General features: G+C 41.1%; 1 protein-coding gene across 1 annotated transcript in view; it reads left to right on the forward strand.

Annotated features, from left to right (window-relative positions):
- Positions 1–11,936, forward strand: part of Ofd1 (oral-facial-digital syndrome 1) — a 30,454-nt gene extending 18,518 nt beyond the window's left edge. The window contains exons 13-20 of the mRNA XM_013032104.1: positions 1,404–1,593; positions 2,743–2,873; positions 3,415–3,526; positions 5,709–6,308; positions 7,056–7,167; positions 8,428–8,528; positions 9,721–9,840; positions 11,899–11,936. Of these exons, the coding sequence (XP_012887558.1) occupies positions 1,404–1,593; positions 2,743–2,873; positions 3,415–3,526; positions 5,709–6,308; positions 7,056–7,167; positions 8,428–8,528; positions 9,721–9,840; positions 11,899–11,936 (1,404 nt within the window). The remainder of the gene's footprint in view (positions 1–1,403; positions 1,594–2,742; positions 2,874–3,414; positions 3,527–5,708; positions 6,309–7,055; positions 7,168–8,427; positions 8,529–9,720; positions 9,841–11,898) is intronic.
- The last annotated feature ends 1,535 nt before the right edge of the window (positions 11,937–13,471 follow it).

The raw sequence follows: 13,471 nt of genomic DNA on the forward strand, positions 1-13,471 counted from the left end.
TTGAGACACACCTGCAGCCTCCTTTTGCTTTGATTATTTTTGAGGCAAGGTCTTGCTGTATGCCTGCGCTGCAGTCCTCCTACTTGGGCTTCCCCACGTCACAGGGGATTATAGGTGTAAGCCATTGTGTGCAGCCATGAGTTAAAATGCGGTCTCTCAAACTTCTTTTGCCTCTAACCACAGTGCCCTAATCTCTACCTCCTGAATAGCTAGGATTACAAGGTTGACCCACCACACCTGGCTTATGTTGTCTTGACAAGTTTGGACTGGTTATTCTAAGACTAAAAGTGATAGCTGAATAAGTCAGTTTATTAGTTCTTAATTTCAATCAAAGTTAAAGAAATGGAGGAAGAGCTTTGGGTCCTATAGTCCTGCTGAAATCCTGTTTCTCTTACAATTGTGTGCCTGTGCTCTGTAGACTCTGAGCTATTTCCCATATCACAAAGGTATTGAAGGAATTCAATGAACTAGCTCATAGCTGATGGCCAGTAGGTAATAGTTTCTGTCTCAGCCTCTTCTGTCCTGTCAGCAGGAGGTACATATTGTTATCATTTTTAGCTTATCAATTAAGACAAGATGAGACAAGTTTTCCCATACCATGTTACTACTTTCTTTGTTAGTGTGCTTGCTGGCTGAAGGGAGGAGTTGAAACTTTAGGTACTTAAAGTATGTTCTTTATATAAAATTTACTTTTGCAACTGTGAGGACTTGAGACCTTTATAGCCTTCTGTATCCAACTATGAGATATACTAGACTTAGGAAAAGGAAGGCACTTGACCTTTAGAGTAGATCACCTTGTAGCAGTGTGTGATTGTTACTGGTTCTTGGTACATTTAGAAATTGTAGAGAGAACCTTCATCATAAGCCCTCCACTTCATAGGACATAGGTCTGTAGATACGTGTCACTGTTGACTCCTGCCTCACCACTAGTACACATATGGCAGTTAGGGTCTTGCTGTAAAGAACCAAGCTCTGTCCAGGGATCGTCACTAAGATGTAAGGCTCAGATTAAAAGAACTTCCCAAATCAGTGGCTGTCATCTCTCATCCTAACTACTCAGAAGGCAGAGATTAAAGGATCATAGTTCAAAGCTAGCCTAGGCAAAAAAGTTTGAGGGTTTTTTTTGTTGTTTAATCGCTTTTTAATTTGTTGTTACTGTTATTATAAAGGTGATACCCAAAGGGGTGAGACTGTTATTTTCAATTAACCCCCTCAAAAAAAGCTGGAAGTAGAGCTGTGGCTCAAGTGGTAGAGCACCAGCCTTGAGCTGAAAAAGCAAAGGGATAATGCCCCAGGCCCTGAGTTCAAGCTTCAGCACAGGCACAAACAAAGCGAATGTCCCAGCTCTTTTGCAGTACTGTAAGGTGATTATTAAAATGTCCATTTTCCTTTCTCAATTTCAGGTGGAGTTACAATCTGTCAAAAACCAATTTTCAACATTAACCAAACAAAACCACTTGTTGAATGAAAAGGTTAAAGAGATGAGTGATTACTCTCTAGTGAAAGAAGAAAAAGCAGACCTTCAGGCGCAAAATAAATTACTGAGAAAACAGCTGGAAGAGTCTAGGAATGAAAACTTGCGTCTCCTAAACTGTATGTCTTTTTGTTCTGATTTGGACCTTTCTGTAACTCAGCATTTGTACCTTTGCTTTATATCTGAAAGGAATGCTTCAACTTGGGTAGATGTTTATAGGCTTCTTGCATTGGAATGACTTCCTTTTTGCTTGCTATTGCATAATTAATAGTATTATTTAAGCTACATTACATAGTGCTGTGCTTGGTGGATGTTAACAGGTGCCTATGCTCTGACTGCTCCTTGAGTTTGGTCAGGGAGGAATCCAGGAAGCACTTGGAAGGAGGCAGGAAGAGGAGTCTAGGCTGTCTGCCTGCCTGCCAGCTGCACCTCTCAGCCAAGCAAGGTCACTATCTGTGGGTGGTAGTACTCTGTTCCTGTGCTTACTTGTTCTCTCAGGTCTGGACATATCTCCCTCTTCAAACCCTTCAAGCTCAAGGGTTACTCACAGCTGGATCCTATTTCTAGCCCAGTGGGCTGCACCATCCTCGGTGGTTCCCTTATATAAAATATCCTTTTTTTAGTTCCTCAGGTGAACTGGATTGAGAGCACTATCTGCTTCCAAGCTAGAGCATGACTGTTGCTGACAGTGGTTCAGATTGGATGAGACCTCTCTAGGTAGTCATCTATAGGTAGACAGCTAGAGAGAGCCTAAGATGCAATTTGTGGGTGGTAGGGGAGAGAGGGGCAAGCTTTTCAGTTCATTTGACAATTTGAAAGAATTCTCAGACTTTATGAGTAATGAAGTGGCAGTAATGTGTATTAAACTCTTTTGTTCTGAATTTTGGGAATCAGGATTATGCTTAGTCTATTTAAGAGAACTGATGGTTGCCAGGCACTGGTGGCTCACGCCTGTGATCCTAACTACTCAGGAGGCTGAGATCTGAAGATCGAGGTTCAGAGCCAGCCCCAGGCAGAAAAGTCCATGAGACTCATCTCCAATAAAGCACTGGAAAATCAGAAGTGGCACTGTGGCTCAAGTGGTAGAGTGCTAGACTTGAGCTGAAGAGCTCAAGTTCCATGACCACCACCACCACCAACAACAACAACAAAAACCTGATGGTTACAAGATTCATTATACAAAACCATGTAAAGTCTCTTTAGTTTGTTTTTGTTAAGTGAAATAAGCCAATTTAAGATTAATAATGACTCGGCCTTTTACATTTTAGGCATGGCTCAGCCATCTCCCGAGGTTCTGGTTTTACAGAATGAGTTACAAAAAGTTGAAAGTACCATGGCATTTGAGCAGAAGGAGTTCAAATCTCAGAAACAAGCCCTCCAGAAGCTGCTACAAAGTGAAGTGAGTATTTTCTTTGCTCTTGCTAGGATCATTCCAGTCAAATACTTATTTGGATACAGGTATCCAAATCCTTGTTCAAATACAGGTTTGAATAGGCAAACCTGTCACAAGTCAGACCAAACAGATCTATTTTAATACCCAGAGCTCCTTCTTTAATGACATAAAGTAGTAATGCTATGGCATTATATTTTTAATAGTAATATATTGAACAGAGAGCAACCTCACTTAAACATAATCTTTTCAGAGAGGGCCTGATAGTACCCACCGTTAGTCTCTTAATTCTCATCCTGAGACTTAAAAATGTCCATTGTATCTTTTTGATTGCTGCCTGCATACCCAAAAGTAGCTGTTCTATGAATGAAAAAGGTAATGAAAATGTCTGTTCTGTTTGTTGTTGTTTGTGTGTTTGAATGGAGACCCACTGATTACTGGTATTGGTAAAACAGAAAAGAGGATAAACACAATGAGAAAATGTTTTCCTTTTGAAAGAAGTTCAGATTTGTTTTACATTGATTTATTTTTCTTCTCTGAATCTTTTCAGATCGAACATTCTGCACAGCTAAAGGCCCAGATATTGGATTATGATGCATCTGTAAAGAGGTTAACTCTTCAGATTACTGATTTAAAATTGCAACTGAAACAGACTCAGACGGGTTAGAAACATTTTTAACCCTTAACTATATCTCTGTGTGTAAAGCTTGTGGAATTGTAATGATAGTCACTTACTGATCACATAGTGATTCTTATACTGGGGGAAAGCCATAGAAGTATGTACTGTTCAAGAGATGAAACTTTTATCTCAAGCATACTAACTGGGTTATTGGGTAAAGTGATTGCTTTTGCGGGTATCTCAATTTGCAGAGGTGTAATGATGATACAGAAGTCTGCAAATTCATCTTAAGCTTTCCATTTTTTCTGTATTATCCTAATAATAAGACTGTCCAGCCAATACTTTTATACATGCTTAACAGACAGATGCAAAAATATGTGAGAGAAACAGGTTGATTTTGGGAAACGAACATTCCTGTTGGATTTAGAGACCTATTTTTATTTTGGACTCCAAAGCATGATACTTTAATTTCCCTTGGCCTCAATTTCCTCATTTTTAGTGGGTATAGTAATAACAACCGGGCCATAGTGGACAAAGATTAAATAAGATGGGTCATGGGTTCCATTCCTGGTTCATAAGTGACACTCACAGAATAGTTACTGCTCCTCCAGACACTGGTAACTCACCTGTGTAATCCCAGCTACTTAGGAAGCCGAGATCTGAGGACCACAGTTCAAATCCAGCCCAAGCAGGAAAGTTTGTGAGACTCTTATCTCCAGTTAGCCACCAAACCAGAAATGGAGTTATGCCTCAAGTGGTAGGGCTCTAGACTTGAGCATAAAAGCTCAGGGACAGCGCCTAGTCCCTGAGTTTAAGGCCCAGTACCAGCATTTAAAAAAATAGTTGCTGCTGGCGATGTATTACTGTGCCTTCACGGTTGATGAGTATTTATTTGCCCCCTCCTACTTCACAAGGAATGTATTGCAGTATACCTTCTTTTTCAGTTGCTATCCATTCAGAGTGTATGTGAGTCAGTTCATCTGATTCCCCAGACTTGTTGATCTGAGCCTTTTTTAGTTCCCATCTGTACTCTTTTTTTCATCACTCCCTTGTTCTCTTCTACTAGCACCAGCGTGCGCGTGCGTGCATGTGTGTTTGTGTGTACACGTGTGTGTACGTGTGTGCGTGCGCACGCGCGGAGATACTGGGGCTTGAGCTCCAGACCTTATGCTGTTCGTTAGCTTTTTCAATCAAGGCTAGCACTCTACCACTTCAGCCACAGCTTCCTTTCCAGCTCTTTGGTAGCTAAGTAGAGGTCAGAGTCTCACAGACTTTCCTGCCTGGGCTGGCTTTAAACCACAGTCCTTAGATCTCGGCCTCCTAAGTAGCTAATATTTCAGGCACAAGCTACTAAAACCTAGTTATAAGTTTCATTTTTCTCTCTCCTCCTCTCTACATTTTCCTGTTCCTCATCTTCTCCCAGACTGTCTGCAGCTGAAATCATAGCAGACTTTCATCACGAATATTAATTCAGCAAGGCTAGAGCCCTTCTTCATGTATCCATTGCCCATTGCAAGCTTCTGTCTGTTAGTACCAGAGGGTCTGCATTGCAGGAGAGAATCTAGCTTGTGCAGTGACTTTGTGTTAGGAAATCTCAGAAACTCTAGGATGTGCAGACTATGTCACTGAGCCTCAGTAAGCCTCTATCCCCTAGCTGAGAAAGGGGTGCAGTGAGAATGTCCTCTGTATGGTCTGAAACTCAGCCATGAACTATGAATTTTGCAACCTCCCTGGGAATTGAGGTGTTTTTTTCCCCTTTATTGAAACACATCTATCATTTTGCAGTCAAATACATGAACATCCATCTGATGGGACTGTAGTGGTCTATGTCTATTCAGATTATGCTTTTTAGCCAAATAAGCTCATCTGGTTAGATGTTCCATCAAATAAACTATAGATTAGTTTTCATTTTTCAGAGCTTTTTGGATTTCCAAATCATGTATAACTATTTGTGAACTTATATCATGCATTATAGAAGATATATATGTGTGTGTGTGTATGTGTGTGTGTGTGTGTGTCTATCTATCTATCTATCTATTTATCTGTCTATCTATAAGCTGCCAGTAAAGGTCAATACTTGTTACTGTGGCTTCAGGAATGGTTTAACAGGCAAATTTATCTGCATTACCTTCTTTCCTTTTTCAAAAAAACAAGTAGATTTGCAAGCACATTTGATTCACTGACTTTTCTCATCATTTGTCGAATGTTCTTTTTGTGCCCGGCAGCCCTAGAGAATGAAGTATACCGCAATCCAAAGCAGTCTGTGATGAACCATCCTGTGAATGACAGCACACCGCCTCCCAATGGTGATATAGGGACCAGTTTCCTCTTCAGGCCATTTGAACATGGAAAGGCTCTAGCAAATGCCCTCATGGGAAAATTTATAGGTTATCCACCTTCAGGGAAGGAAAGTAGTTCCCCTGACTCTGACAATGAGTTTGTAGTCAATACTAAGGCTAGGGTAAGAGAGCTAGAGCAAGAAGCTGAACGCTTGGAAGATGCTTACAGAAATTACCGACGAAGAACTGCTGTAAACATTCCTAGAAGCCCACCCTCACCAGCAAAGAGTCCGCAGTCTCTGCCCTTGCTAGACACGTGCAGACACATCATGCCCAGTCCCCTGGAAAAGCACGCTTTCACAGAGGCCTATGTGGCTCCTGAGCCCCCTCCGGTGCATATGCTTAAAGAGGAAAAGAGTGACACGTCGGGAGCACTGATGGACAGTATGTCGTGTCAGCTACACAGGAGCTCTTCCTCCAAACATTTTTCCTCCACACCCTTTCCCAAAGCAAGAAGAAGCCTCGATCATGAAATGTATCTGGAAGGTAAGTCACTGATTCATAGGCTTGTGGGATATTCTGGAAGGTAAGCAGCCCTGGTCCACACACAAGACCTTTTGAATGAGAATATAGCACCTGGACCACAGAAAGGGGTGGAGCTCACACAGCAGTCAATGTGTGTGGGGGGGGGGGGGCGGGTGCTTTGAGCATTGGTGGTTGATCCCAGTCTGCCACCTTCTGGTCAACAGTGGCATTCCTTCCATGTCACAGGGTTGTAGACATCAGGGGAATATAGGGTTTAAGATGTAGTATTTCTTAGTAAGTAGGCATGTCTAAAGAACATTAGTGGCTTTCACTTGACATGTTAGTATTACCTTATTGTTAGATTTATGTGCTTTAATCTACTACTTGTGGATCTTACAATACTGTAGGGTAGATAGAATTTGTCTTTGAGCTGGATGCCAGCCGCTTACGCCCGTAATCCTAGCTACTCAGCAGGCTGAAAATCTGAGGATCATGATTCAAAGCCAGCCAGGGTAGGAAAGTCCATGAGACTCTTATCTCCAATTAACCTCCGGAAAATCAGAACTGGAGCTGCAGCTCATAGTGGTTGAGTGCTAGCCTTGAGCAGAAAAACTTAGGGACAGCACCCAGGCCCTGAGTTTAAGCACCACTACCACCACCAATACAAAAAGATTTTGTCTTTGAACTAATAGAGATTTTTGCAAACTACATTGATAATCTTCTCCATGTATTTTTAATATTCTTGTCCTGATTGCTTCTACCCTTTAGGTATGGTTAAGTCACAGGCTGCTTCTCCCAGTTTTTGTCCTGACAGAGCACTTGCTGATAGGCATAGCTTCTCTTTCCCTCCCTACTTGGGCCCTATGCAACAGAAGGCCAAGTAAGTACCATTTTCTGGTGAGCTTCAGTTGAATCATGTCACCGGCTACTTTGTACTTTGGTTGTTTCAGGTGATATTAAAGATCATGTGACAGATAGTGAAATCACATGATGTTTGAAAATCATCTGAATGATGTGGCCAACATGATATGTTATTAAGCCACATCTTTATAGGCCTCGAAATCAGTTCTGTTTGTAATCATAAACAAATGTATAAATTTGTCAACCCAAAGTGGGTTTATTTTTAAAGTTAGAAAGACTTTACACATGGCTACCAAGTCACTTTTGAAATGTTTTGACATTTAAATATAAAGAGATATGGTTCTACTTTGTATATCATGGAAGCAAATTTTAAAAAATGACTGATTTCCGCAGTGTGATTGTTGAAGAAGGGAGAAGTGGTCTAGGGCGCACATCTGAATACCCGAGATTTATATAGTTCTCCAGACAGAGTTGAAAACAGCCACATGTGTCTATCATGGTTCTAGGGCTTTAACTTTGTTTTTTATATTGTGCATTCTTTTGAGAGAGCAAAAGGCAAAGGCTAGAGGCACAGCTACGGCAAGCTAGCGCACGTTGATACACAGCCCGGCTGATCGTTGCAGCTGGAGCTGCGGCATATGCTGATGGCCGGCAGAATTTATTATTTTAATGTTTTTAAGCAGAACCCTGGTGGCTTATGCTTGTAATGCTAGCTACCCAGGGGCCTGAGGTCTGAGGATCACAGTTCAGAATCAGCCCGGGCAAAAATGTCTGTGACATTTTTATGTACAACCCAGCAAAAAGCCAGAAGTGAAGGTATAACTCAAATAGTGCAACACCAACCGTGGTTGCCCTGGATTCTAGACCCTGGTGCTGGCAGACACACACAGTTTTTTTACTTATTGGAAATCTAAATTTCTAGAAATAACAATGAGAGCACAAGCATTCTTTGGTAAGTAGTAGCACTTCAGGGGTGGGTAAACATGGATTGTAAAACACAGTACCTGGTGAGCACTTAACGCATTGGGCACTGTGTGTGTGTGTGTGTGTGTGTGTGTGTGTGTGTGTGTGTGTGTGTGTGTTGCTGGGATGGAACACAGGTCATCATATGTGCTGACCAAGCACTCTACCAGTCAGCCACAAGCCTAGGCCCAGAGCCATTGGTGTACAAGCCAATGAACAAGAAATTTTGTATGTGTATTTCTTAAGCCACAAAAAAGCTTTCCAGCTTTTATGTTCTTAGCACTTCCCATTCATGAATTTTGTCTTTCCAATCTAGTATTTATCAGAGACAAATTGAAGTTAAAGACAAAATTGAAATTTCAAACCTGAACAAGCTACCTTTTAATGATAATGAAGAATTTGAATCATCTTTTCGATGTAAGTTCAATATAAATATTTGGTAAGCTGATTTTTATTAGCTGAAAATGTAGAAAGCTTATTTTTGGTGAAACATAGCCATTAGTATAAACAAAACAGTTACCAATAGTGGTATTTTTATTTTGTAATAGACCAAATATGCCAATGTATTATCTCGTTTTTTAGGGGTGCCTTTGAGTCTCTGTTTAAAAATTTTCAGGATGACCCACAATTTCAGAGTTACAGGCAAACCCATCAACAAATCCTTCATTTGCCAAGTTTGGAATTATCTCAGATTTAAAATAAGTAATTTTTTGCTGGGTGCTGGTGGCTCACACCTGTAATCTAGCTACTCAGGAGGTTTTGATCTGAGAATCCCAGTACAAAGCCAGCCTGTGCAGGAAAGTTCATGAGACTCTTATGTCCAATTAACCACTAGAAAACAAGAAGTGGCACTGTGGCTTAAAGTGGTAAAGGGATAGCCTTGAGCAAAAGAGCTCAGGGACGGCACCTTGACCCTGAGTTAAAGCCCCATGACCAGCAAAAAAACTAAAATAAAACAAGTAATTTTTCTTTAGACTGGTTCTGTTTATTACTCAAACTTAGAAAACCCTGTCCTCAGTGAAATAATTGCACATATGCTGGGTTTTTTGGTCCTGCCTTGGACTGTCTTACCCCATAGTCTACTCTGGAAGGGCAACAGATGTGCACCACATTGCTGCTGAGGCTCTTTCTAGCTAGAGAAAACTTTACATTCACATATAACCTATCGTTTAGCCTTGTGAACTTCACCATCAAATCTGAAAATGTCATGTTTTGGACAATTCAATGAGAAAGCTTAGATTGTTGTGGCCTTTTAAACTCACTAGGTAAAAGGACTTTTTTAAACTTTTTAATCACTGATGTTTCAAGTGAATTCAAATAACTTATCAGCAAGCCAAGTGAATTATTTTCTCTTCCTTGCTTGATTTTGCTTGCTGGGCAATGAAGTGACTTGTGTGAACGAAGGTAATCTTCTAAAATAGAAGCATATCTTGAGAAGTGAAAATGTTGTCAAATAGTTGGAAATGTTCTGGAATCCTATAGGAAAAGGCCCAGCTTCTCTGAGCTGAGTTCCCATCCCCTCTGGTTAGATCCCCACCCCTTGCCCTGCTCTTCCTTTGCTTGCTCTTGTTACTAAGGACTCATGGCACAATTGTCTTACCTCCTGTAGATGCAAAGAACAGGTCAAAGCAGTTTGAAACTGAAGGGTTCCACCCTGCTGGTGATATGCCTCCCATGGATGCCGCCGCAGCTGCTGTAATACCCAGCCTCAGCCCATATCACTACCCACGTGAGTCGTACTTCCTTTCAGTGAGCATGCAGCACAGCCATACATTCAAATGCGAATCTGTGTGCTCTGTAAATTCCTTCTATTGGATCCCCTGAAGGACATTTTAGAGCATACAAGATTCCAAGCCTTGGATTTGGGGTGTTAACCATTGTTAATGACATTTCTAAAGAACTCCCCATATACACATGTAAAATTATTGTTGAGGAAAACTTCTGATGAGAAGCTTGCCAGTTGCCTTTTTGAGACACTTTTCTTGTTCAGCATCTGACAGAACAATTATACATATCCCTAAGTCTTCTCTCCACAGTCTGTTACCAGGAACCTTTATCATCTTAAGGAATAATGAGGGAAACACAGAAAAAATGGCCAACTCCCATTCTGTATCTTTAATGTCATTGTAGTAATGTGAATATCTTTTTATGTTTGCTTCCTTTGTGTAAAACTTTATATTTCAGTCAGGCGCTGGTGGCTCATACCTGTAATCCTAGCTAGGATTAGAGTTCCAAGCTAGCCTAGGCAAGAAAGTCCCGTGAGACTCTTACCTCAAATTAATCAGCAAAAAGCCAGAAGTAGAGCTGTTGCTCAAGTAGTAAAGCACCAACCTTGAATAAACAGCTGAAGGACTATGCCCAGGCTCTGAGTTCAAGCCTCAGTACTACATGGAAACAAAACAAATGAGCAAACACATACCTATTTCAGTTTACCAAAAAAAGTTGATGGCACGTGTTAGCTCTGAAAGAAAACTTGACATCAGACTTTTCCTGTCCAGTCCATGCTTCTTTCCTCTCCTCCAGTTCACCTACATCCCTCTCTGGTGGTAGTGGGAGCTGGGAGCAGGGAGCTGAGCTGGGAGGAGATTGGTGCTTTGGTCTAGCTTTGGCCAGCAACAAACTCACAGTACAGTCTCAAGTCAAGCCACCTTTAGTCCCTCCCAAACATGGGGACATGATCCCCCAAACATATTAAAAGTCTCTTGTTAGCCATTTCTTTTTTTTTTTTTTTTTTGTCGGTCATGGGGCTTGAACTCTGGGCCTGGGCACTGTCCCTCAGCTCTTCAGCTTAAGGCTAGCACTCTACCACTTGAGCCACAGTGCCACTTCCAGCTTTTTCTGCGTATGTGGTGCTGAGGAATCAACGCCCAGTGCCTCATGCAAGCAAAGGCAAGCGCTCTACCACTGAGCCACCTTCCCGGCCCCACCCCAACACTGTTCTTTAAGCAAACATTTGTTGCTCGTATGGTTCTAACATTTGAGTTTGCCTTTAAGAAATTATTGAAGCAACCAAAATGACTGCCTTCTAAATTGGGTGTGGTGATGCATGCCTGAGTGAGGATGATCATGAATTTGAGGCTAGCCTGGGCTGATGCAAAGGAAAAAACACCTGACTTAAGAAAAGTCCATTGTGATACTAATTATATGTCAGGGCAGAAATCCCCCAGGGAAAGATTGAGAACATTCTGAAGATCTCCAGCTTGACATGAATGTTTGAAATTTCTAATGTTTGTGTAATTTAGTCTCACAGGCATGTCTCAGGAAGAGGAAGAGCCAGATGACATCTGGTAATCTCATGTTGGCAGCCTAACTTCTTGTGTACAACAATGAGAAGTTACACAACATGGACTCCTTGTTAAATGTTTCCCTGTAATCAGACAAAACTCTCAATAAAAAAAAAAAACCTGTGTCATCGAGTGTGATTTTTACATGATTTTATTTTGGTGCTATATGAACCCAGAGTAACTTGCAAGTGTAGAATTTCTCATTAATAGCTGGCTACTGGCTGCTCGTTTCTATAATCCTAGCTACTCTGGAGGCTGAGATCTGAAGATCAAGGTTTGAAGCCAGCCCGGGCTGGAAAGTCCATGAGACACTTCTCTCCAATTAACCACCCCAAAACTGGGAGTAGAGCTGTGGCTCAAAGTGGTAGAATGCTATGCTAGCCTTGAGCAAAAACAACAACAACAACAACAAAAAAAGCTCAGGGACAGTGTCCAGTCCCTGAGTTCAAGCTCCATGACTGAAAATTTTTTTCTCATTCATTATACTGGTCCTGTATTCACAGGCAAAAACTCTGATGCTGGAAGCATGAAAACTTACTGATCAAACTCTAGGCCAACAGTGTGAAAGTCTATGCAATGTGGCCTTTATCTTCAGAGTTGGCCTATGACTTGGAAAACAGGAGGCCATCTTCTAGCACTCTCACGTTTTCTCCCTGCACATAAAGACACAGATTTTTCTAAGCTCTAGAAATAGTCATCTTAACACCTGTTGTGATTTAAATTGTCCCTCAAAAACATCATGCATTTGGACCTAAACTCCACTAATCATCACATTAAATTAAGAAGTGGACCTTTAGGAAGTAATTGAGTCATAAGGGCAGAACTCTCCTGAATAGGATTAATGACCTTGGATAAAGGCTGGAGGGAATTAGCTAGGCCTTTATGTTGTCTCAGAATTTGAAGACATAGTATTCATTCCTTTGGAGGATACAACAAGGTACCATTGTGGAAGCAGGCCCGCAACCAGTCCCTGAACCAAACCATAAGAAATACACTTCTGTTCTTTATTTAAAAAAAGCCAATCAGATGTATTTTGTGACAGCAGTAGGAATAGGCTGAGATAATGTCTTTACTGTGGAATTTCTGGGTTTTGCTTTTGGTGCTGGTTCAGGGGCTTGAACTCAGGGCTTGAGTGTTGTCCCTGAGATTTTATTTTATTTTTTGCTCAAGGCTAGTACTGTTACCACTTGAGCCATAGCTCTACTCCCAGCTTTCTCATGGTTAATCGTAGTAAATTTTGTGGACTTTGCTGCCTGGGATGGCTTTGAACCAGGATCCTCAGATCTCAGCCTCCTGAGGAGCTAAGATTATAGGCTTGAGCCACCAGCACCCAGCTGGTATTTATTTTTACTGAATTCATCTACAGCATTTTGTTTGTTGTTTTTAAAAACAGTAGGCTCTTTCCTATAACTCGGACAGGCTTTTCATCTCCTAAGAGTTTTACAAGGGGAACTGGAAAAACCTCTGCCTTCCACAGGTTCCTACATTTTATGGTGGGATTATTGTTAATAAAGAGACCACTTGTGATTTTTTTTCCAATCATTATTTAGTTTATTTAGGACACTAATGTGGCTTCTGAAATTGCATAAAATGCTACTTAAACAATGTTCTAAGTAATGAGACAAATAACATGCCAATTAGGCGCCTGCTTGTTCTCCTGCCATGCCTGATGAAGGGCAGTGATCCAGAGTCGGCACCTCCTTTGGAAGTGTCAGTGTGTCACTACTGAAAGGCTGGTCCTCACAAAGAAAGGTCAGATGATAGAAAAATCCAAATGCACAATCAGCCTGACAGAGGAGGAGTTTTAAAAAAAATAAAAAAGGAAATTTAAAAAATTTAGTTTGGCTGCTTCAGGAAATAAGTGTTAGAAGAACATTCTGTTGTATTTCTGGATAAATCTTGCACTAGACGTTTATACTTTGGGGTTGAAAATCAGCCAACAGTATATGAGCTCTTTCTAAGGCTCCCCAAAGTTTCTGCTTTACCCAAGATTAAGCCTTGTATTAATCCTGTAGATGGCTTTTATTTATTGGAGAAAGAAGTCAGAAAAAAATAATCTATACTTCTTCCAGATTT

The sequence above is a fragment of the Dipodomys ordii genome, unplaced genomic scaffold (assembly GCF_000151885.1).
Source record: "Dipodomys ordii isolate 6190 unplaced genomic scaffold, Dord_2.0 Scaffold150, whole genome shotgun sequence".
NCBI lineage: Eukaryota > Metazoa > Chordata > Mammalia > Rodentia > Heteromyidae > Dipodomys > Dipodomys ordii.